Genomic DNA, 23819 nt, shown 5'->3' with positions numbered 1-23819 from the left:
TTTTCCAGCTGCATCGTAAAGTCGGTCAAATTAAAGGCTTTGTTGATTTCCTCAGGGAATTTGAGCACTTTTTAAATGAACATTTTTATTTGCAGAATTTAACACATTTTTCACTTTTTTTCTGTTCGTTTGTGAAACTCAGCAAATAGAAACTGTGCAGAAAAAAGTACAAACTATTTAAATATTCTTATACATAATAGTATACAGTTTACATTTAATCAACAAAACGTGAAATTCAACCAAACTCCTCGGCACACTTTCCTCCTGTCTGTACACAGCAGTTTCTTCTTTTGCAGCTGAAAACAGAAAAATAATTTGTAGATTTTCAGATTTGTCCATGGAACAGAAGTTCAGACTACTTACAAACAAATAAACAAATAAACAATAAACAAATAAACAAGACCATGGCGTTAGATGCGATGCTCTGTGGCAGCAGCTAAAGAAGCTTTTATAATAGTCCAGTAGAATTAACACATGAATTAAAATAAAGGCTAAAAATGAGCAGGTGAAGGTGCTGGAGGAAGAGAGAGAACACTTCATCTCTGCACTTCTCCACCCCTCCACTGATCTGTTTCTCCAGCCCCAATGCTCCTCTCTCTCTCTGTGTAGTGGGGAATCCAGCGCTGTCCTTCTCTCCTCTGCCCCAATTATATTCTGCTCAGTCTCTATCATGCGTCTTCCTCATCTTCATCTTCATCATCATCATCATCCTCCTCCTCCTCCTCGTCTTCATCGGATTGGTCCCGAGCGTCCAGGTCGTCCTCGTCCTCGATCTGCAGAGAGACAGAGACGTCACAGCCATCGAGTCTCCTTTAAATTCTTCACATACATGAAGTAAACACATTTTATTTTGACAGAGCAGGGGTGGGCCTCAAGGTGCAGCTGCGCGGTGGGGACCTACCGTCTCCCCGAGGTCTTTGAGCTTCTGTTTCAAGGTGAGGATCTTTTGATCCTGATCCGCGAGCAGCATCAGCAGGTCGTCCTGCTCCTTCTTCGACTCCGTCACCTCCTGCTGGAGTTTACTCTTCTCCGTCTGCAGGATGGTAGCTGTGCTGGAGGCAGTCGCCAAGTCCTTCTCCATCAAAGCCCGGCTCTCCGTTAGAGAACGCACCTCCTCCTAATACACACACACACACCTTTATGTAGACTATATAAACTCTGGATAGTTTACAGCATACACAGTGCTTTAGAGTGTGTAGAGTGCGTATGCTGTAGTAATTAAATAGACGGTGTGTAGAAGGAGTGTATACACAACAGCAGTGTTTGTGTGTGTGTGTGTGTGTATAGAGTGTGTACCTGTAGTCTGTGTATTTCTGCAGATTGTGTTGATAGTCTGTTCTCCAGTTCTGTTATTTTAGCTGCATCCACATTGTCTCCACTTACTGCAGCCTGAAACACACACACACACACACACACACTTAATACAATGGTCTGACCACAGCCCCCACACAGGGTAACCTCTCTGGATCAGAGGGCGGGGGGTAAACAGGAGCTGGACCCTGTACCACCCCCTGTCACTGAACCCGAGAGAGCGGTCAGGGGAGAGATGGTGTGAAACTGAAGGGACAGAGGAGAGTGTGTGTGGGGTGTGGAGTTCAGGGCGTGGTCCTCCACACAAACTTAACATTCATTAACTTTATTAAAAGAGCACCATTACACAACAGGGATGTTTTAACCACTTCATCACACATTAATCTGAGGGGTTGAATGCTGAAGGAGAACAGCGAGGGGTTAAACCGCCTCAGAGCAGCAGAGGAACGTCTCACCGTAGTCTCAGCCCTGCTCTGCAGCTCCTGTCTCTCTCTCTGCAGCTGAGAGATTTCAGCAGTTTGGCTCTGAACCTGCGCCCGCAGAGTCTCCACCTCCTGAGGAACAACAGCACAACACCACAGCGTCAGTCGGCAGATCTCTCAACACCTTCCACGCCACGAGGCAGAGGCCAGAAACGTCTCACTGCGTCTGTTCACTGCGGAGGAGTGAGCTTCTCTCTTACCTTCAGTAGTTCTGTGTTTCCCGCTGAAGCTGCTGTTCCCTCAGACGTCTGAACCCCCTCCGCTCTCTGAGTGGGAAACACACAAACACAGGGACTCCAACACTTGACATTTGTGGCATTTCAAAGTAAAGACAGAGGGCAGCAGTGAGACGCGAGGCAGTGCTCTGGTCCTTCACACACCCGGATGGAGTTATGTGGTTAACCGGGCAGGGACTCGAACCCTCGTCTTTCATGGTATTTTAAAGTAAAACAGAGGAGACGCGAGGCTGTGCTCGTTTACACACCAGGCTGGAGATGAGAGCCTCCTTCTCCAAGAGCTGGGAGTTCAGAACCGAGTGTTTCCTGCGCAACTCCTCCACCTCCTCCCTCAGCAGAGTGACCTCCTCCAGCTGACCATTCACCTGAGCACCGTCCTGACCACTGTCCTTACCTGGAGAGAGAGAGAGAGAGGAGAGAGAGAGAGCAAGAGCGAGAGAGAGAGAGAGGAGAGAGACAGAGCGAGCGAGAGAGAGAGAGAGGAGAGAGACAGAGCGAGAGAGAGACAGAGCGAGAGAGAGAGAGAGAGAGAGACAGAGCAAGAGAGAGAGAGAGAGAGAGACAGAGCAAGAGAGTGAGAGAGAGACAGAAAGAGAGAGCGAGAGAGAGAGACAGAAAGAGAGAGCGAGAGAGACAGAGAGCGAGAGAGAGAGACAGAGAGAGAGAGAGAGCGAGAGATGAATCCTATTTCACTCCTTATCTATGGTGCATCTCAGTTCTTGTGGTGCAGCGCCCAAAGTAACCCACAGGTGTCAGTGTTTCCTCCTTTAAACTCTAAGATCCCCAGTGTATTCTCTGAGTTTAATGTAGTTTCAGTGGATTAAGGCCTTTACTTCAGAACGAGCAGAAAACAGCACGAGGAGCAGCTGAGGTCCCGGGAGTTAGCTGTAAATTTACAGTTCCACCTTAAACAGTGAAGCAATTACATTGTCTACTGCAGCATTTAAGGTGGAACTGTGGTGTGAACAGAACTCTGCAGAATGAGAATCTGAGCTGAGCTCCATGTCACAGAAGAGTGAGGAGAGGGGGGTAATCTCTGATTGTGGAACTCTTCTGAAGGAGAATGAGGCTCTAAATGTAACTAAAGTCCAGCAGCTCCTCTGATATCACTGCAGACTGGTGCAGAGCTGCTACAGAGCGGCGCTAGTCGCCTGGGAATGAAGCGCTGCTCTGTTTTATTTGTGTTCTGATGAAGTATCAGGGTGTTAAAGGGGCGTCTCGTGTTGTAGGGGGAGATTTAACCACTGCGCCCTGTAACTCAGCTCCAAGGGAAGAGAGGACACTCAGAAACAAGGGGGAGAGAAGGGGGGCACTGAACTATGTTCTACTGAAGCTGAGCTGACACTGTGTGTGTGTGTGTGTGTGTGTGTGAGTGTGAGAGAGAGAGAGAGAGAGAGAGAGAGAGTGTTTTTACCCAGTTTGAGCTTGAGGATGTTGTACTGGTCTTTGTGCTGCTGGATCTGAGAGAGCTGCTGAGTGATGGTGCTCTGCATCTGATCTTTCTGAGACGTCAGAGAGGAAACCTGCTCCTTCAGCTCGTTTAACTGAGTATCCTGCGCTCAGAGAGAGAGAGAGAGAGAAAGAGAGAGAGAATAAGTCTATTTATATGTCTGATTCGTAGGTGCCTTGCTCCAGTGGTAGACGTCAGCCCTGCGCCCCCTGGTGTCAGACAGCGTAAAATGATGCTGAGGCTCTAAGATGGTGACTGCATTAAACAAATCCATTGAAAGAGAACGGGACCCGAAGGAGCTACAGGAGCAGCGGTAGGAAATATAGCGTAAATGAAGCAGTACCTGTTCCCTGATCAGCTCTTTGTACTGAGTGACGATGCTGTCGTGCTGCTCCAGAGTCTTCTTCACTTCCTCCTCCTTTTTATCCTCTTCACTCGACTTGTGCACAGCCTTCGTTATGACTCCTGCAGAGACACGGGGAGACGTTACTCACTTCACATTCACCGTTAAAATACAGCACAATACAACTTCTGAAAACAATACGCGCTTATCGTCCACACTACGGCGCCACCTAGCTCTCCAACAGCGCTGCTGCACCGAGGGGCGTGATTCAGGAGTGTGTTCACTGCAGGAACAGTATGCGTCTGGTACATTCTGACGCTTGCTGCACACGTTATCACGTCATCAGCCAATCAGAACAGCCCGGTGGACTCAGCCACTGCGCAGCTTCTACACTCAGAACCCTCTCACTGTGGTGGTGTCGTACTCCGTACTTCTCTGAGGGAACAGAGCTGTACCTTACTCTGTATTAACTGTGGATGTTAAAGTCGTATTGATGTCATTCGCCCCGTTTCATCTCCAGGACTTTTATTGTGTATTTTATTCTCCACAGTTGTATAATGAAAGATTACAGAGATCCCCCTCTCCTTCTGGAGAAGAGAATGTAATGAACCTTTAGGAACACAACTGGACTCCAACACCACCGCTGCACCTTTAAAGATACACTCCACTGTTTGTACCCTTTAGTGACAGTAATGTTCCTGCACCGTACCTTTAATGTGTGACAGTGCAGGGTGAAGTGGCTTTAAACACACCTCCTCACACCCTCCTACCTTCACCGTCTGCAGTGTCCAGTCTACAGTAATTATTTTTACAGTAAATTTTCTGCTAACCTCGCAAATTACCAAACGTGTGTGTGTATGTGTGTGTGTGAGACATTACCCTCGAGCTCCTTCACCAGTTTGGTGAACTCGTGGTCAAAGAGCATGTGCTCCGGGGTGGAGAACGCAGGCTGAGGTTTCTGAGCAGCTCGAGAGTAAAGCTCATGTTTGGTGATGAAGCCCAGCTTCTCCACAAAGTTCTCCTTCCCAATTCTTTTCTCAATCAGCTGCTTTAGTTTCTCTCTGAGAAACAGAGAGAGACAGACAGAGAAGAGAGAGAGAGAGACAGAGAGAGAGAGAGAGAGAGAGAGAGAGAGAGAGACAGACAGAGAGACAGACAGAGAGAGAGAGAGAGAGAGAAGAATCAAACAGCTTAGATAATAAACAAGGACCAAGATATTTAGCCAAGAAGGGGGAAAGGAGGGGGAACAAAAGAAGAGAGTAGAAGTAAAAAACGTACTTGGTGTAGTTCTCCAGTGAGTTGTCGTTGTAGTAGATACAGATTCCCAGCAGCAGAGCGCACAGGCCCTGAACCAGACGCTCGTCTTCACCCAAATTCTCTGAAATCTGAGCTGTCAGCTACACACACGGTTAAGGAAACACACACAGAGAGAGAGAGAGAGAGAGAGAGAGAGAGAGAGAGAGAGAGAGAGAGAGAGAGAGAGAGAGAGAGAGAGAGACAGTCCCACCGTTCTACAGCTCAGTGCTGAAGGGGATGTGCGCCCTCTAGTGGTGATCTTGGCTCATGTGCAGCTGCTCTGTGCAGAAAAGGATACGAAGGGGACGTTTTCCTGGTTGTGGAGGAAATGTGTGACGGCGATGGGACAGTTGCTCATCCACGTACAGAGAAGCATGAGGAGACCCACCCTCGTCTGGACTTTACTGCCCTAAACACACACACACAGAAAGAAACACACCATTTACACAAACACATAGCCCCTCTCTCTCTTCTCCACCCAACTGCACTGTGTCTGATGACAAAGCTGTGTATACAGAGGCTTTTTAGGGTTTTGGTTCCGGACGTTAACCGGACTTCATCGTCCTCGCTCCGCGGTGACGTCAAAGTCAGTGAATGTGAGAACGGATCGGGAAATGTTCCGGAGACTCTCCTGTACGCGGTGCACAGGCTCCGCCCCCACACCTAAAGCAGGTGTTTCATCTCCTGCTGCGAAGACGCGTCTCACGCAGAACATCTCCCGCTGTACTCTGCGTGTGTGAACGACCGCTCCGGGACATCTCCTGACCCGACACTCCGGAGTTTCTCTAGAGATTCTCCAGAGTTGAGGTTGGAAGGAGGCTTCTGTAAACAGTTCTGTTAACTTTACCTCCACGTCCTCGCTGTTACACTGTGAGCTCAGTCACAGGCCCAGAACTAAGGGCGGATCTGAGATGGATCTCTTTCTCCAGTGGAGTTTCAAAGGGTTAAATCGGTGGTTCCCAAAGTGGGGGCTTTTGTGATAATTCAGGTGCAAATGTGAATTTTGATTTTATTTTGTTTGGTTTTGTGTGAATTACAGCCTTTAAAATAAACTCCAGTGGAATGTGGAAGAAAAAGATTCTCATCTAAAAAAAAAAAAAAAAAGAGGCACAGCAGAAAACGTTTGTAAAACATTGGGATAAACCCTGGGAGTTTAATATAAAACCACTGCCCAGATCTGTCACATCAGCACACAGCGCCCCCTGTGAGCACCTAGTGCTGCAGTGTGTGGTTCTTACAGCGACAAATGATCACAGAACGATTTTAATCCCGAGTGAATCTGTGGCAACAACAGGACAAAAAAAATCCAAACAAAACCTGTATACATTTGTTTAGAAGATGAATACAACAGCGTCAGCGAGAACACACACACACACACACACACACACACACACACACACACACACCTCCCGTGAGTGCAGTGTTAGAGAACAGCGCCGGTTAAACAAGAAAAACCACATCAGATCAAAACAACGACAAACAGCACAGTCGCGTTAAACAGAGATGCACCGAATGATCACCTTCACAAACCCAGAACCCAGGACTGGTCCAGAACCAGAACCTCACACACGAAGATAAAATAAACTAAAACCACAGCTGCACAGCGGTGCCACAGAATCCAGCATCTCCTTCATCTCCGTCATCAGGAAGCGCGCTGTGCCTCGACGCTGAAGATGAAATGGAGCGGTGGTCGTTTACACAGTGCAGCGGGTTCGGTGCATCCCTGGTGAAGTGTAACGTTGTTACTGGGAGCAGACACACGGCCGTTAGCGCCACCATGCTGTCAGCAATTAACTGTTATTCCGTTATTTGGGAGAAAGCTATTAAAATATTAATGTCACATTGTGTAAATATCAACAGACCCTCACTACAACAGACATCAGGCACCGCACCACGCTGCTCCCTCTCACCGTTTACAGCTTTCACACATCAGCCACAAGATTCAAACCCCTGCCTGGTGAAGACGGTCACACTGATCTGTCAGAGCGCCCCCTGCTGAGTGTGTGTGTGTGTGTGTGTGTGTTGGGCATTCAGACAGAAAGTGAAGGGTCAGCTCCTGAAGTCGATATTAGACCACACTGATGGTTATAATGTTTTGGTCAGTCTCCAGGACTCAGTTCTGGACCCAAAGTATTCAGAGGAAGTGGAGACAGGGTTCTGGGCCCGAGTCTCACCCCTGGTTTGGACGGCGCATGCACAGACCTTCACACGTGTGGCTCATAGCAGCAGAGAGACGGTGAGTAACTTTAAACAAACACACGAGCTTGTCTTTCCTCACTGTCCTTTACAGTTTTAAACCGGAGCCACAGGCAGAGAGTTTATTTACAGCTGAAGAGGCCCGTGTTGAGGTGAGGAGCTATTCCTCTGTTTAAATAAAACATGGCGAGGAACGATGTGGACACACACTGTTCAACCAAAGAGGGCTGGGTCTATTCACAAATCTCCTCAAATCAGTATCAGCAGTGTACACAAGCGTGAAATTCTGCGCATGCAGCGTCCGAACCACCTCCCCCCGCCACACCCCCGTTACACACAGCAAGGGTCAGAGGTCAGGGGCCAAAGCTGGGGGCCGTCAGAGCGAGTGAACAGGGAAAGAAGCGACAAACGGCAACAAGAAGAAACCAAAACCACCCCTACAGTTAAACAAGAGGGGGCCAGGCAGGCACACACACACACACACACACACACACACACACACTTACCCTCCGGTTGATCTTATCTCCCTGAAAAACCACAACGCAACACGGTTCAAACTCAGAGACACAAACCCAACACCAATGTCAAGCCAAGCTCGCTACATCTACAGCAAACTACAGTGAACTACGACAAACTACAACAGACGGTAAACTACATTAAATATTACACTGTGTCTCTAAAAGGAAAAAGCGCTACAGGCAGCGTTCACACACTCGGGAAATAACACTAGCCCTTTTCCACCAACGCGGACCTGGTTCGGTTTCTGGAGCTGGAGCTGTTTTCACCGACACGAACTGGTTCCAGAACCAAACTCTGGAACCAAGAACAGTGAGTTCTTCAGCACAAACTTGGGTTAGAGGAGATAAAGAAGCTCCAGAAAGAGTTCAGAACCTAAATGAAGCGTTATGGCGTCCTGGAGCTGGACGGGTCGTTGTGAATGGAATCGTTTCTAGAACCAGAGTTCTTTTGATGGAAAAGGGCTGTGTGTGTGTGTGTGTGTACCTGTGACAGTATGTTGGTGCACTGCTGCAGGAGGGAGACGGGGGGTTTCCCGAGGCTGGTGGCGAGCTGGACCCGGAGGAGCTGTTCTTTCTGAGTGAGATTCTCCTGCAGTGCGTGACCCAGCGCCACCGCCGCGCACCAGTTAGAGAGAGAGTCGGCCGAGAACAGCCCCCCACACAGCAACTGACCGGCCGAGATAGAGTTCGCTACAGAGAGAGAGTCCGACAGAGAGAGTGAGAGAGACAGACAGAGAGAGAGTGAGAGAGAGAGAGAGAGAGAGAGAGACAGAGAGAGAGAGAGAGAGAGACAGACAAAGAGAGAGAGAGATACACAGAGAGAGAGAGAGACACAATTTTGCATAAAGAATTTGTGTAATCCATGATTGGTCCAATCAATATTCCAGGCCTGATTAAAGCGTGCACGTGTGTGTGTGTGTGTGTGTGTGTGTAATTACCATCTATTGTGGAGGGCAGCAGAGTGGCTACAATCTCCCCCTGACCCTTCTCGTTCTTGTAGAGGAAACACTGGAAGCAGTAGAGAACGGCACAGCGCAGAACAAAGGGCTGCCTCTCGTTCACCATCGACATCAGCAGAACCACGATCGCGGGCCTGAGAACACAGATCACACGTCAGAACCACGATCGCGGGCCTGAGAACACTGAACACACGTCAGAACCACGATCGCGGGCCTGAGAACACAGATCACACGTCAGAACCACGATCGCGGGCCTGAGAACACAGATCACACGTCAGAACCACGATCGCGGGCCTGAGAACACAGATCCAGACACGGATGTGGACTGACTCCGAGGGGCTCTGAGGGGGTGGGGGTCTCACCGTGGGGGGTTGGAAGGGGCGTTAACGGAGGCGAAGTAATCCTGATTCACCTGAGACCCACGGATCACCTCCGACACCGTGTTAATCGTCTGCAGACAGAGACAAACCGTTACAGACAGAGTGTCATTACGGGGTGGACTCCCGGCGGTCCGGTGCTGTGTGTGTGTTGGGGGAGGGAGGATTTTACCTCAGTGAGGATGTCCGCAGGAACCCCAGTGGCCATTAAGATGGTACAGAGCTGCTGCAGCAGACCACACTGGAACATGGCTTTCTGACAACTTGCCGTCGCCCCTGCGGGGTTCACCGGAGACACCATGACCCGCACCAGCTACACACACACACACACACACACACACACACACACACACACACAGAGAGAGCGAGGGAAACAATGGGGTTGGGTTTATTCTGATATTATAGTACGACTTTATCTGAGTAAATAAACACTCACTGCTCAGATACACTGCTTTTTAATCTCTTTCTCAGGCAACTAAACTTTTGCACAGTCCAGTATGTATTTCTTTAATGTGTCTGAGCGTCTGATCTGGGTGTACGTAGACGTGTGTGTGTGTGTGTCTTACCTGCAACATCAGGTGCAGGTTAGTGACCTTCTGAGCGGACCACCCAGAGTTATCGTCTCCCACCTCGAACCAGGGCTTCATCCTCTGGATGTAGGATCCTTCTTTAAAGAAGTTCTGATTGGAGCTGTTGTTCTTCAGGAGATTCAGCAGCAGCAGGAGACAGTCCTCCACCACGATACCTACACACACACAGACAGACAATCATAATACACAACCTGTAAAACTTTCAGGACTCCTAATGAATTGTTACATTAAAGGGGACCTGTCTGCAGTTCTCTCTGGTTTGTTTACGTTCAGAAGCTCTTTTAAAGTGGAAGTGTGTGTGAGTAAGAAGTGATTGTATCTTGTTGGTGGTGTTTTTACAGTTTACAGCGCTCTCTTGAATTTAGAGTCAGTTCCACCTTAAGTAATGTAACTGTAACAGCAGAAATAAGTGAATGTTACCCCCCTATGGAGCAGGAATAGAGCAACATCCTCATCTCGGTTGGTGCTTTTCAGCATTTGGAGTCTCTGTTTTTGTCATTTCTCTGCCGTGAGCAGAGAGAGAGAAAGCCTAGCACCGGACCTAGACACTTTGTTTTTTTACCCATTTACAGACACTGGGGCTTCGTAAACACATTAGAGCGGTTTCCAGAGCAAACTGACAATTGTAAGCGTCGTCTATTAATCCCTTTTCCCAAGCGGCAGTTCAAATCTCACCTCCATCGCTGGTGCCCTCCTCCGTGATGATGTCCAGCAGTCTCTCAAACGCATTCTCAAACGCGACAATCTTCTGGATAGCCGCATTGCCTTTGGTCAACTGCTGCAGCAGCAACAGACCCTGAACAACAGAAACAACACAGTGAACAGATGTCTGCGCAGACGCAGGACTGTAGTGAGTTTAAAGCCCTGTGAGACTTTGGGGAACGCTGGTGAACTTACATCGTTACGGATGACCTCCCTGGAGTCGGCCAACAAGTCCATCAGCCTGGACACTCCTGAGAGAACACAGCAACCCATAAATATTAAATATTAAATACCACCAAATACCATCACACCATGGTTAAGTTTGGGGTGGGTGGTGCTCGATGTGTGTGTTTGCGGTGTTGGTGATGATGGCAGTTTGAAGTAAACAGGTTGTGTTGAGGGTGGTGTGGAGGGCAGTGTTGAGGGCGGTGTTTCTGTATGTGAGGGCAGTGTTGTGAGCAGTGTTTCTGTATGTGAGGGCGGTGTTTCTGTATGTGAGGGCAGTGTTGAGGGTGGTGTTTCTGTATGTGAGGGCAGTGTTGAGAGCAGTGTTTCTGTATGTGAGGGCGGTGTTGAGAGCAGTGTTTCTGTATGTGAGGGCAGTGTTGAGGGTGGTGTTTCTGTATGTGAGGGCAGTGTTGAGGGTGGTGTTTCTGTATGTGAGGGCAGTGTTGAGGGTGGTGTTTCTGTATGTGAGGGCAGTGTTGAGAGCAGTGTTTCTGTATGTGAGGGCGGTGTTGAGAGCAGTGTTTCTGTATGTGAGGGCAGTGTTGAGAGCAGTGTTTCTGTATGTGAGGGCAGTGTTGAGGGCGGTGTTTCTGTATGTGAGGGCAGTGTTGTGAGCAGTGTTTCTGTATGTGAGGGCGGTGTTGAGAGCAGTGTTTCTGTATGTGAGGGCAGTGTTGAGAGCAGTGTTTCTGTATGTGAGGGCGGTGTTGAGAGCAGTGTTTCTGTATGTGAGGGCAGTGTTGAGGGCGGTGTTTCTGTATGTGAGGGCAGTGTTGTGAGCAGTGTTTCTGTATGTGAGGGCGGTGTTGAGAGCAGTGTTTCTGTATGTGAGGGCAGTGTTGAGAGCAGTGTTTCTGTATGTGAGGGCGATGTTGAGAGCAGTAACTAACCCATGGGGCTGACAAGGATGATGCCCTGGACCTGAGCACATTGACTCTTCAGGAGAGCGGTCAGCATTTTCACCCCTGGCCACCGCACGTGGAAATCAAACTCCTACAAACAAAGAGTCAGGTTAATTTGATGTGGACGGTGACACGCAGCAGTGTGAAGAATAAAGATTATTCTAACCTCCAGCAGCGTCAACAGGAGTGTCACGTTCTCCGGCTCCTGAATAAAGCGTTCAGTAAACTGAGCTCCGATATCATCCTCCTGTCTCCTCTGAGCATCATCTGAGAGAGAGAGAGAGAGAGAGAATATAGTTTGCACACTGCTGTACTGTCCCTCAGTTAGAGAAGATGGTGTTTGGTGTCAGATCAGAAGCAAGGCAGTTGGAGGTGAGGAAGGTGGAGGAGAGGGAGGTGGATCAAAGGAGGGTGGAGGTGAAGGTGAATCAGTACAGAGGACACGGGAGGTGGGGTTAGTTTGGTCTTGGGTGGAGGGGGGACGGAGGTTGGAGTGCAGTCTGATGGGGGTGGGGGCGTAGTGAGGAAGTGGAGAAGAGAGAGTTAAACCAGGTAAAGCTGAACTCAGAAGTTTTAGTAAAAGCACTGGGACACGGCGGGAGATGCAGATAACACCAGAGAGCAGCGATACTCGCCCTCTTCATTAAGTTCTGTTTCACTTAATAAAACGTCTGTGACCTGCTTTGGTCCAAACCCCACGAGCCCCACAGCAGTGTTCTCCCCCTGTGTAAACAGCCCCTGTTCAGAACGCCCGCTTTCAGCACCTGTTCCTTTAAATGATAATGAGCCGCTCACTGTTCACCCCGACCCCGAGCGCACAGCAGTGAGGAGCGAGGAGCAGAAGCTCTGGTTTTTAGCCGTTTTCAATCTGTTCTCTTTCTTCTCCGTTTTTACTCAGTGCTCTTATTTCTCCGCGCTCGTTGTGTGTTTTGCTGAGTTTAACCTCGTCTTTGCGCTCTCACATAAACACGGGTCCAGCGCTGTGATTGGACAGACTCAGACGAGGGGGCGGGGCCATTCTAAGGTCTCTGCCCTTCACATCAGAAGCAGCGCAGAATCAGAACATTTAATCCTGTGTTTTCTGACTAAGATTAAGACTGAGGGGGGGTCTTGTTTCTCAGTGTGTGGGTTGGTGGGCTCCAGATCCCCAGAGGTGTAAAGTCCTCTGACCCCAGATCAGGGCAGATCTACAACATCGCTGTGCTCCGTTTTATCTGTATTTCACCCGTTGTCCCAACATTTCTGCATCTGGGTTAGTGAGAGATTCAGTTCCAGCCATAAGACCTAAAAGGGAAAGGTTCTAGATATCTAAAGGTTCTGTACTCTACTAACCAGCAGCTGATTTACTCTTCACTGGAACAGCATCTGAAAAGGTGAGATGGAGAGTGAACCCCATCCTGTACACACTACAGAACCCACACATTCATCCATTCATCAAACAGAACTCATTCATTTATTCCATCTAAAGAACCCTGATATGTTTGAGTTGATTCATTCTATAAATTAATGAGTTCATCCCTCTAACATCCTCAATTCATTCCTTACAAACCCTTCACCCAGCATCAGACCTGTTCCTTATATAACCCATTCATCCGGTATAAGACTCATTCATTCACCCAACACCCTACAGAACCCAATCTCACACCCAAACGACCTTCTGTCATTCATTCACTCATCTATTCACCCAAACATTCCGGATCCCTCGCTCTCTGGCTGTTTTCACACTAGAGGTTTGTTCCGGATTCTGATTCGGTTCGTTTGGTCGAGTGTGAACGCTGTTTTCAGCTCAGGAGCGATCCATGTCTGGTCCTAGACCCACTGTGTCTCTCCTAACCAGGGTCTGGGGTTCACTTCAAGAGCTGCGTGTATCATTTTACCCCGGCCACGCATGTCACGTGGCATTACCGCGCGTGTGAATCCAAAGGTTTCTGCGCAGACACCTTACAGAAGTCAGTTCTCCTGATGAATGCTCAAACTGGAACAAACTGGAACAATTAACATGCTGCAAAGTGCTGTAATTTTCACTACAACAGCATTGTCTCTAACCCCGTCTCTAAGGGGAACAGTGGGCTTTGGAAACCACAACAACGGCGGCGGTAACGTTAAGCGGTGTTTATTCATGGTGTATTGGCGTGTTGTTGCTGTTTGTGTGTGTGTGTGAGTGTGTGTGAAAACAAACCAGAGAAAATGAGCCATGCCCAGAATCAGTCCTGGGTGTGGGCTCAAGTACTCGGGACAAAATGTGGTCTAAATACAATCAATACTCAACACTACAAACCCTCATCTCCATCACCACCACCACCTTCACCGCTCCTCCTCTCCCTACCCTCCACCACCTTCACAAACCCCTCCACCAGCTCCACTTCTACCCCCTCCACAACCTCCACCATCTCCTTTACCTCCACCCCCAGCTCAGGATCAGCCTGATAACCCAGAGGGACACGGGGGTCTGCTGGACAGGCTTTTAATACACGTCTCAACACAGGGTAGATGAGAGTGAGTGTGAACAGGGTCATGCACACACACACACACACACACACACACACACACACACACACATTACCTTCAGATTCATCTGCAGGGTTAAAACATGGAAGAAAAGAGAAGGAGGGTCAGAAATATTGACAGTGTTCCTGATCAATAACAACAGACTGAAATAACAGCGAAACTCAGGGCATCTCCAACATTCACTGCTTCACTACATCCCTGCTGTCGCCCCCCTGTGGAGGACCCTCTCTGAGGTGAGCTGCAGTTAAGTTGTTGTAGATTTGGTTTAAAAATGACAGACGGCTCCTTTAATGCGGCACTAAACCCTGCCGTGGGCCCCGTCTACAATCAGAACTACTTTATTAATCACTGTAATTAATAAAACACAGTTAATCAGAGGCAGTACCTTGCTCCTCCTCCTCGTCGCTGCAGATGATGTTGTAGAGAGTGTCCAGAGCGTAGCCCAGGATTTCTGAGTCTGAGCTGTGGTCAACACACAGAAGAATAAAAAGGTCAGAGGCTGGACTCTTATCCATTTAACTGTGTCTGAGGAAGAGGGGGGAGTGGGAGAAAACAGGAGAGTGATAGAGAGGAAAGGGGGGAGGGGGAGAGAGAGAGAGAATGGTGTGGGAGGAAGCAGGAGAGTAAGAGGAAAGGAGAGAGTGAGGGAGAAGGAAGGAGGAGAGAGAGAGACAGAGATGGGTGTGGGAGGAAGCAGGAGAGTGAGAGAGGAAAGGAAAGAGTGAGGGAGAAGGAAGGAGGAGAGAGAGAGAGAGAAGGTTATGGGAGGAAGCAGGACAGTGATAGAGAGGAAAGGAGAGAGTGAGGGAGAAGGAAGCGGGAGAGCAAGAGAAAGTGAAACAGAGAGATAGATGAATAGATGATCGATGGAGTGGGAAAGGTCAGAGAAAGACAAAGTGAATGAGGACGGAGAGAGTGTAGAAACGAGAGACTGGTTTTAATGTTTTGGCTAATCGCGTTTGTGTTTATTTAAGCGTTAAAGCGGTGTCCAGTGTAAATCCAGGGAGAGAGAGAGACAGGTGCGTTACCTGTCTGTCTGTAGGATGCGGATGAGGTGATCCATGGCCTGCGTGCCCACCTCCAGACGGTATTTCTGTAAACAATCACAGTACGGTTTAGAATAAACAACTCAAACAGCACAGACCTGCACGGACACGAAGAGAGCACCTTTAACGTTTACAGCAGCTGTGAGGATTTGATGGCGTTCTGTGAAGTCTGGTATCATTTTACTGTAAACACCGCGACTAAACCCCACACTGAACCCGCCCCAGTCTCCAGAACAACGCGGGGTTCAGCAGTGTCTCTGAGACTTACTGGGGGAGTGTGATGCTTCTCTCAGTGAAAGGGCCCCTCAGCTGTGGATGTTCCTGCCGGTCCTGGGGATTGAACCAGCAACCTACTGCTACCAAGCCCAGTGTCTAACATTAGGCCACCGCTGCCCCCTGGAGCTGCCCCCTAACAGTCAGTGTGTCGAATGATTTTAAAGCTTTACCGTGCTTTAAGTTTCTAAAACTTGACATGCATTTTTTTTACTCTCATTCACACTGTGTCTTCCACAAAGAAACCAAAGGACACTCCAGCGTTTGAACTTGTGATTAATCTCCAAGTCCTCGAGAGTCATGTGATCACATTTCTAATTGATTGACACCATTAACGTAATCACAGTAAACACAGTAAAAGATGTTTGTTCTAAAAGTAGACGCTGTGTTGTGAGCGAGTGAAGAACAGTGTGTTTCCAGATGTTTCTCTGATCGTATGGATTTGTTTAATCTACATCACAGTTCATTTAACACAGTGGAGTATTTATTATCCTCTGACACTAGGCACAGGACGATCACCTCAAATAACACACACACACACACACACACACACACACACTGAAACAATGGGTTTGGGTTGATTCTGACATTATAATAGAAGTCTGGGAGGTATAATAAGAGGTAATATCCACAGCTATTTAAAGCTTATTTTCTCAGACGACTAAACTTTCACACAGTAGTGTGTATACAGCAAAACTGTCTACGGCCCAAAGCAGGTCTGTCCAGGGGCTTTGTTTACGTCCGGTTCTCTCTCTCCACCCTAAAGCCTCTCTTTCAGGTTTCATAACCACATTACACACAGCTCAGAGGAGAGCGGGGGGTTGGGGGGTGTCTCCACACACTCTCAGAGCCAGAAAAGCAGGCTCAGGGCAAACAGAGCTGACCCTGAAAGTAAAGCAGGGTGTTTATGGCTGTCTTCACACTCTGGCCGCAGCGAGAGAACCGGATTAAAACAGCCCTCCCTCACAAAACAGGGCCAGGGGAAAACACACCACCAGTGCACAGCAGCTCTTACATTTACACTCCACTCTCTGCTCAGAGGCTTACGGCCCGGCGGCACATGAGGGCCAAATCCTGATCATCGACCCCAGCGCTGGGGGCTGCAGTGAAAAAGAAGAGAACAGCTCATGGTTTTACCTTTGAGAGGGACTTTAAAGCGCGGACAGCATCTCTACGGTCCTCCAGTAAAGTGGACGAGGCCACGCGGTCGCAGAGCTTCTGGATCTGAATAAAGACAAACAGAGACACGGTCCATCACCACAGCGTTCAGACACAGGACAATATCAGTGATACCAGTTTTAAATACACAGTAGGAGGATCATTTCTCTGTGGCTTAAGCTCCACGTCTCTGTGAGTGTGTGTGTGTGTGTGTGTAACACAGCAGCTGCAAACAGCACAATCCAGAAAAATACCATTCATTCATTTTCTGCAAGCTTCATCCTGATAAGGGCCACACTCGCACACTCACTCAGCCAGTCACTCGCACACTCACACACTCACTCAGCCAGTCACTCGCACACTCACTCAGCCAGTCACTCGCACACTCACTCAGCCAGTCACTCGCACACTCACTCAGCCAGTCACTCGCACACTCACTCAGCCAGTCACTCGCACACTCACACACTCACTCAGCCAATCACTCACTCACACTCACTCACACACTTACTCAGCCACTCACTCACACACTCACTCACTCAGCCAGTCACTCGCACACTCACTCAGCCAGTCACTCACTCAGCCAGTCACTCGCACACTCACTCAGCCAGTCACTCGCACACTCACTCAGCCAGTCACTCGCACACTCACACACTCACTCAGCCAATCACTCACTCACACACTCACTCAGCCAGTCACTCGCACACTCACACACTCACTCAGCCAATCACTCACTCAGCCAGTCACTCACTCAGCCAGTCACTCAGACTCACTCAGCCAATCACTCACTCAGCCAGTCACTCGCACACTCACTCACTCAGCCAATCACTCGCACACTCACTCACTCAGCCAATCACTCGCACACTCACTCACTCAGCCAATCACTCGCACACTCACTCACTCAGCTAATCACTCACACACTCACTCAGCCAATCACTCACACACTTGCCTCAAACCTGTAGACAGTTTCACACACAATATCACACTACAGAAATATGTTTGGATTGTGGAAGGAGACCCACACAGACACAGGGAGAACACACCACACCACGCTGTGTAACAGACTGTCTGCAGCGCCACCTCGCGGCCGTCAACAGATTTACTTGTTTATTACGAACCTACTACTGCCTCGGGACTGTGAGGACGGTTCAGATCGTTTTATCCAGTGATATATTACTTTAATATCACATTAAACATTATTTTTGTCTAATTGTCTTGTCTTACACTGAAAAAGTCTTTACAACCTCAGAGAAATCATTCTGGATAAACATTTCCTCCGTGGTACAGGTTTCTAACGTATAACTTACGTAATTTTAACGAGCCCTTCCTGTCGTATTCCCCTGGATTTAATGTTAAATTACTATATATGATTCGTGTATGTAATGTCGCCAGTCTCGTCTTTGAATATCTTCAGTTTAAACTGAAATCTCACAGAACGCACTGGGATTTTCCGGTCCACCTTAAACCGAGCAGCTGTTACATGCGAAACCCGGAGACGGTCTCCTTTAAGAACTGCAGCCTTAAGGTGGACCGAAGAATTCCAAATGTAAGCTGAGGTAAAAACGGACATATTTCAGTCAAACTCAAACCGAGGAGCCCGACACCGTTAAACCGGAGCGATTACTGATCAGAGGAGGGATTTTAACCGACCCTGAGGAGTTTAAAGTCAAATTAAACAGTGAATTCTGAGTCAATAACAGACAGGCAGCTTCAGACTTCTCTTACAGTCTCCACTCCCGAGGGCTGCGCCCCGGCCTGCTGTCCTCCGATCACTCCCCTGAAGAAGTTCATGGTGCACGGTGCCCGTGTGCTCGCTCCGCGGGGGTGAGGGCGGCTGTAGCGGGGCTGAGAGCGTGTGTAGCGAGGGCTGTATTAGGCTGTAGCGGGGCTGAGAGAAGCTGAAGCGGGTGGTGAGAGCACTGCTTCACCGCGGTCTCTGTGCCGGCCTCGGCTCCGTCCCAGAGCGTCGCTGCGCATGCGCGAAGACGTGGCGCTACGTGGCTGGACGGAGCGCACGCGCAGGTTCTTAAAGGGACAGGGGCGAAGGCTAAGTAAACCAATCATTCATTCATTCATTCATTCATTCATTCATTGTCTGTAACCCCTATATAGTTCAGGGCGGTGGTGGGTCGGGGCCTACCCAGAATCACTGGGCGCAAGGCAGTAACACACCCTGGAGGGGGCGCCAGTCCTTCACAGGGCAATACACACTCACACATTCACTCACACACCCACACCTACGGACACTTTTGAGTCTCCAATCCACCTACCAACGCGTGTTTTTGGAGCGTGGGAGGAAACTGGAGCATCCAGAGGAAACCCACGCAGACACAGGGAGAACACACCACATTCCTCATAGACAGTCACCCGGAGGAAACCCACGCAGACACAGGGAGAACACACCACACTCCTCACAGACAGTCACCCGGAGGAAAACCACGCAGACACAGGGAGAACACACCACACTCCTCACAGACATTCACCCGGAGGAAACCCACGCAGACACAGAGAGAGCACACCACACTCCACACAGACAGTCACCCGGAGGAAACCCACGCAGACACAGAGAGAACACACCACACTCCTCACAGACAGTCACCCGGAGGAAACCCACGCAGACACAGGGAGAACACACCACATTCCTCATAGACAGTCACCCGGAGGAAACCCACGCAGACACAGAGAGAACACACCACACTCCTCACAGACAGTCACCCGGAGGAAACCCACGCAGACACAGGGAGAACACACCACACTCCTCACAGACAGTCACCCGGAGGAAACCCACGCAGACACAGGGAGAACACACCACATTCCTCATAGACAGTCACCCGGAGGAAACCCACGCAGACACAGAGAGAACACACCACACTCCTCACAGACACTATTCTACCTTACTCTGTTCAGCTCTATTCTACACCATTGGGCTCTGTTCTGTTCTTCTATACTCTACTCTGCTGTATTCTATTAATTTCTGCACCTGTTCTATTCTACATTCCACTGTTACTGTGAGTCAACGACTGATAGTGTGTTGTTTGTATTCAGTCCACATTGTGTCTAATAATTTTTGCAGCAATCCCAACCATCTGAACACCCAGACACACATACACACACAAACACACACACACACACACACAGACACTCTAATGCTGTGGTCTGTTTGGTCTAAATGACTCAGGGTTTATTCGGAGTGTCTCTGCAGGTCTGAGAACTAAACCGCAGCCTCAGGACCCAACACACTCCCAGAGTGGGTCACACACTGGAGCGAGGAGAGCAGCGAGCGCAGCCCAGGAACCGTGGAAGATATCAGACACAGCAGCTCCATTGTGATAGGCTGAGTCAGGCTGTAATTACAGGTGTTATAACCTGTTATAACCTGTCCATGAGGTTATAAAACGGCGGATCATGATTATATTTAATGACACAGTGGTGAGACGCTGGGAGACGAAGCGGAGCGTGAGTCCGGCTCCCTGTGCTCCTCGGGATGGACGTGTCTCTGGCTGCAGCCGTCGCTCTGTGTCTCCTCTGCTCTTCTCCGGCTCAGGGTCAAGGTAAACCTCACGCCATCCCATAATTCTCTCCTGTTTACTAACCACAGAGAGCCTAAAGGGGGGATTGTAAGTTCTTAATCCTGTTTCTAATCCAGAATTATGATTTTAGTCTGATTCTAAATTCTGATCGTGATCTGATTAACTTTAAAGGAACACTGGGGAAGATTTGGGATTTTGCTCCTGGGGCTCCCCCTGGTGTAATTCAGTTTTACAGCACTGTACTAACATCAATGGGGAGGGGGGAGAGGGTGGTTTCCTACCCTCCCTCAAAAGTTACACAGTGCCGTTTCTGCAGTGCTGAGCCTGGAGCAGCAGCAAAAGAGGCTCTGTTCCCCCGGTTACAGCACAGTGGAGCATCACAATGGCTTTGAAGCTGTTGTTTTAATGTAAAAACCTTACCTACTGTTACTTTAAATTCAATATTGCTTCTGATTCAGAATTCTGATATTCTGGTTCTGGTTCTGGGTCCTAATTCAGTAGCCATGGTTACAGCAGACGGACAGTGCTGTAAAATGTAAAGCGTCTAAATAAAGAGGGACTGGATGTGTGTGTTCTTCCAGGCGGCCGTGCCCTGACCCCAGGGGCAGATTCACAGAGAGAGGTGGAGGTGGACGGAGAAAATCTGAACCCTGGAGGTACGTGTTCAATCAACTCACAGCAAACAGTGATTTCATACAGAGACACGGGGAATTATAACCTGGGGAGGTAAACAGAGGAGGGTCCTGACGCTCTGCTTGTGGAGAAACTGCAGCAGAGCGGAGGAGGATGATGATGTTGTTGTTGTTGTTGTTTCTGCTGTTATTATAATTCCTTTTATTGCTGCTGCTGTCACTGCCCTGACTCCTGTTATTACTGCTGTTGTCATGTTACTATAAACTATACTATACGATAGTATACAGTATATATACTATAAACACTTATTTCAAGCTATAAATACTGTAATATGATTATATTTTCTGTGTAATAATGTTGTTAAAATTAAATGTAAACAATATAAATACTGTATAAATACTGTTATAAACAATAATAATAATGTTGTTGTTGTTGTAACATCATTGTCCCTAATTCCGTCTCCACCACCATCTCTTCTCTGTCCAACAGCGCCCCCTCTGGCTGTGGGGAATGAAGCCTGGCCGGGTGTCTCAGGTGATCTCAGACAGAGGGGTGACGGTGATGAGAGGCCATGTGAGGTCATTCCAATCACTGACGAGACTCCTGTTCTTCCTCGGCCCACGTCTCCATCATCCTCCTCATCGGTTTTCCAGCTTCGTCCTGTCGCCCCCCCAGTCCCCCCTCCCATTCTCCCGCTGGTCCCCCTGCCCCCCAGCAACGGCTACTCCATCGTCCAGTCTCCGGGGGGCGCCGTGGGGCAGGGCTCGGTCAGGTGGCTGGTTCCAGGAACAGGTTATTATCGTCCTATGCTTCTCCTGTACCCCCCGGGACCCAGGTACGTCCCTGTCACCTTCAGAGGAACCGTCCTGACCCCAGTTAACCTCAGCCCCCGTTTTGCATTCAACCCCAACGTGTTAACCCCGTTCCTGCCCCGAGGGAGGGGTCACTCTCACAGGAAACAGGCGGCTCCTCACGCTCCGGGCCGCCTGCGCATACTCAGGTTTTCAGAAGAAGGCGATAAATAAGAGCTGAGACCCTGGGTCTGACCCTCTGACCCCACACCAGGAAGATTTTCACAGACAACAAGTTTATGACGTGTTTTTACTAAAGTTAGAGCCTAATATCTGTTAATCTGAGTCCAAGGACATGGACAATGCTCGTTTTTCTTAAAGTTTTGACCTGTTTTGGGTTTGTTTTATTGATTAAAACCAATTTATATTTTGCATTTGTACTGGTTTTAAAGGTGTAACTAAACTAAGACTTTCATTTAAGACACGATGCACATGATAATGACCGATGAACGTGTTTGTAATTAATGTTTCATGCTTTAATCACTCATTAAATCAATAAATATTAACCTTTAATTACTACAGAAGTAGTCGCCGTTTATGTCTTCACCTTTAATGTGTTTGACGATTAAAGGCACCACAGACTCTTTAATGTCTACTGCTTGGATCAGTTGTTAAAACCAGTTACTGTTCATGAAGAGGCATTTGTGGAGGCTAAAGCATCCAGCTGTTTGAACCACCTTTACAGGCTTGAATTATACTCATGTGTTCATCCACAGTATCGGGGCGAGGGAACCACGACGGTGCGTCTCGTGTTGTTACAGAGTTAGAAAGCAGTTGCTGGAACCCAAACGGTGCAGAACAAAAACTGGAGCAGTCTGTCCCCCCTCCAGCGCCCGGGACACAGTGACACACGGCGGGAACACGCTGAACTGTGATTTTACAGTTTAATGTGTTCACAAATGAGGTCTTTAGGAAATTAATGGCGATGATTCTAATCTCAAAACACATCTTAAACAAATCTACAACAGGAAATATATCACAAACACAACCTGAGGTGCCTATAAACACCTTTACGATTCACATCGGCTCAGACGTGAGACCGCTTCAGTGTCTCCTCTGTGCTGGGAGTTAACTGGTCTGTGGTACTGCGTTCCTCTCAATAAAACCTTGTCCCCAAACTTTAGACAGCCAGGGAAACACAATGGCGTTGTCCCAGGAGCTGCACACACACTGAGATACACCCCTCAGCACAAATAAACCCTGCATTGTGTGAACATCAGCACTTCAGCAGCACGGAGGTTAAGCCCAAGATCCCGACACCGTCGAAACAACACCTCCGTCTCTGCACACACTGATCACTGAGGGCTTTAGAGCTTTAACCCCGTACACTGTGGTTGTGGGGACTTATTTAGAGGATGCTCTAGACTCTCTTCAGACCCTCTGTAGACCTTCTGCAGACCTTTTAGATTCTTTCTAGAACCTTTAGACCTCTGTAAACCTGCAGATTTTCCTGATCCACTGTAGAACTTCTAGATCCTATGAAGTATCTCTATATTACCTGTGGATGCTCTAGACTCACATGTGACCTTCTAGATCTTCTGTAAATCTTTTGCAGACCTTCTACATCCTCTGCAGGCATTCTAGATCATACATAGACCCTGTAGAACCTCTCTGTAGATCCTCTACGATATCTTCTGAACTTCAAGATCCGCTGCAGACCCCAGACCCTCTGTGGAAACTCCAGCTCCTCTGCAGATCCTCCAGACTCTGCAACACTTCTAAATCCTATGAAGACCTTGTAGCTCCTCTGCAGATGCTCTAGTCCCACTGCAAACCCTCTCCTCCTCCTCCTCCTTTATAGATCTGAAGAGCCTCTAGGCCCAGGGCAGATCCTACAGATCATCTTCTTATTAATCTGCACTTTAAGAAAATATTAAACATGTGAAAAGCATGTTACTGTGTTCAAACCCCAGCCTTCGCTTCTGGGTTTTGAGGAAACGTCTAAGAGGGTCCTCACCTTCAGTTCTCAGAGCAGCAGATCTCTCACGTCTGGAGGGGTATCTGCTCAAACTGCCCCAAATGTTACACAGTGTTCCTTTAAATCAATTCACAGTCTGGTCAAACAGTGGAGACACACACTGAACCACCTTCAGAAGTTTTAATGCAACAATTAACCTTTAACAACTCAGCTTTTGGTTTGTTTCTGTTGGTGCTGTGGGACTTGGGAGAATCTGGGTGTTGTCTAGACCTTGGGTCACTGTCCCTGCTTCCACATCTGTCCTCAGAGTCCAAG

At 48.6% G+C, this 23819-nt stretch overlaps 2 protein-coding genes across 6 annotated transcripts; one reads left to right on the top strand and one right to left on the bottom strand.

Annotated features, from left to right (window-relative positions):
• uso1 (USO1 vesicle transport factor) lies at positions 1–18432 on the bottom strand. Of its 5 annotated transcripts, XM_066679610.1 has the most exons (27): positions 18298–18432; positions 16555–16641; positions 15127–15191; positions 14484–14560; positions 14154–14165; positions 12923–12955; positions 11757–11857; positions 11579–11681; positions 10656–10711; positions 10434–10554; positions 9735–9913; positions 9341–9481; positions 9154–9242; positions 8771–8925; positions 8317–8522; positions 7821–7841; positions 5417–5527; positions 5101–5219; positions 4702–4883; positions 3823–3944; positions 3444–3582; positions 2278–2423; positions 1994–2059; positions 1767–1865; positions 1297–1389; positions 902–1117; positions 1–773 (listed from the first exon to the last, which is right to left on the bottom strand). In XM_066679610.1, exons 1-27 carry the CDS (start codon positions 18361–18363, stop codon positions 669–671), a joined length of 2910 nt encoding a protein of 969 aa, XP_066535707.1. In that variant the 5' UTR covers positions 18364–18432; the 3' UTR covers positions 1–668. The 5 variants fall into 5 exon arrangements, with proteins under 5 accessions (XP_066535707.1, XP_066535709.1, XP_066535708.1 ...); XM_066679612.1 differs by lacking the exon at positions 7821–7841; XM_066679611.1 differs by lacking the exon at positions 14154–14165.
• A 56-nt stretch (positions 18433–18488) lies between these two features.
• On the top strand, positions 18489–22026 carry LOC136705829 (uncharacterized). The gene is made up of 4 exons (XM_066679615.1): positions 18489–18623; positions 19775–20123; positions 20684–20758; positions 21225–22026. Exons 2-4 carry the CDS (start codon positions 20057–20059, stop codon positions 21758–21760), a joined length of 678 nt encoding a protein of 225 aa, XP_066535712.1. The 5' UTR covers positions 18489–18623; positions 19775–20056; the 3' UTR covers positions 21761–22026.
• Positions 22027–23819: the final 1793 nt, after the last annotated feature.

This window comes from Hoplias malabaricus, chromosome 8 (assembly GCF_029633855.1).
Source record: "Hoplias malabaricus isolate fHopMal1 chromosome 8, fHopMal1.hap1, whole genome shotgun sequence".
Lineage (NCBI taxonomy): Eukaryota > Metazoa > Chordata > Actinopteri > Characiformes > Erythrinidae > Hoplias > Hoplias malabaricus.
This window is presented reverse-complemented; position numbering and strand designations above follow the sequence as displayed.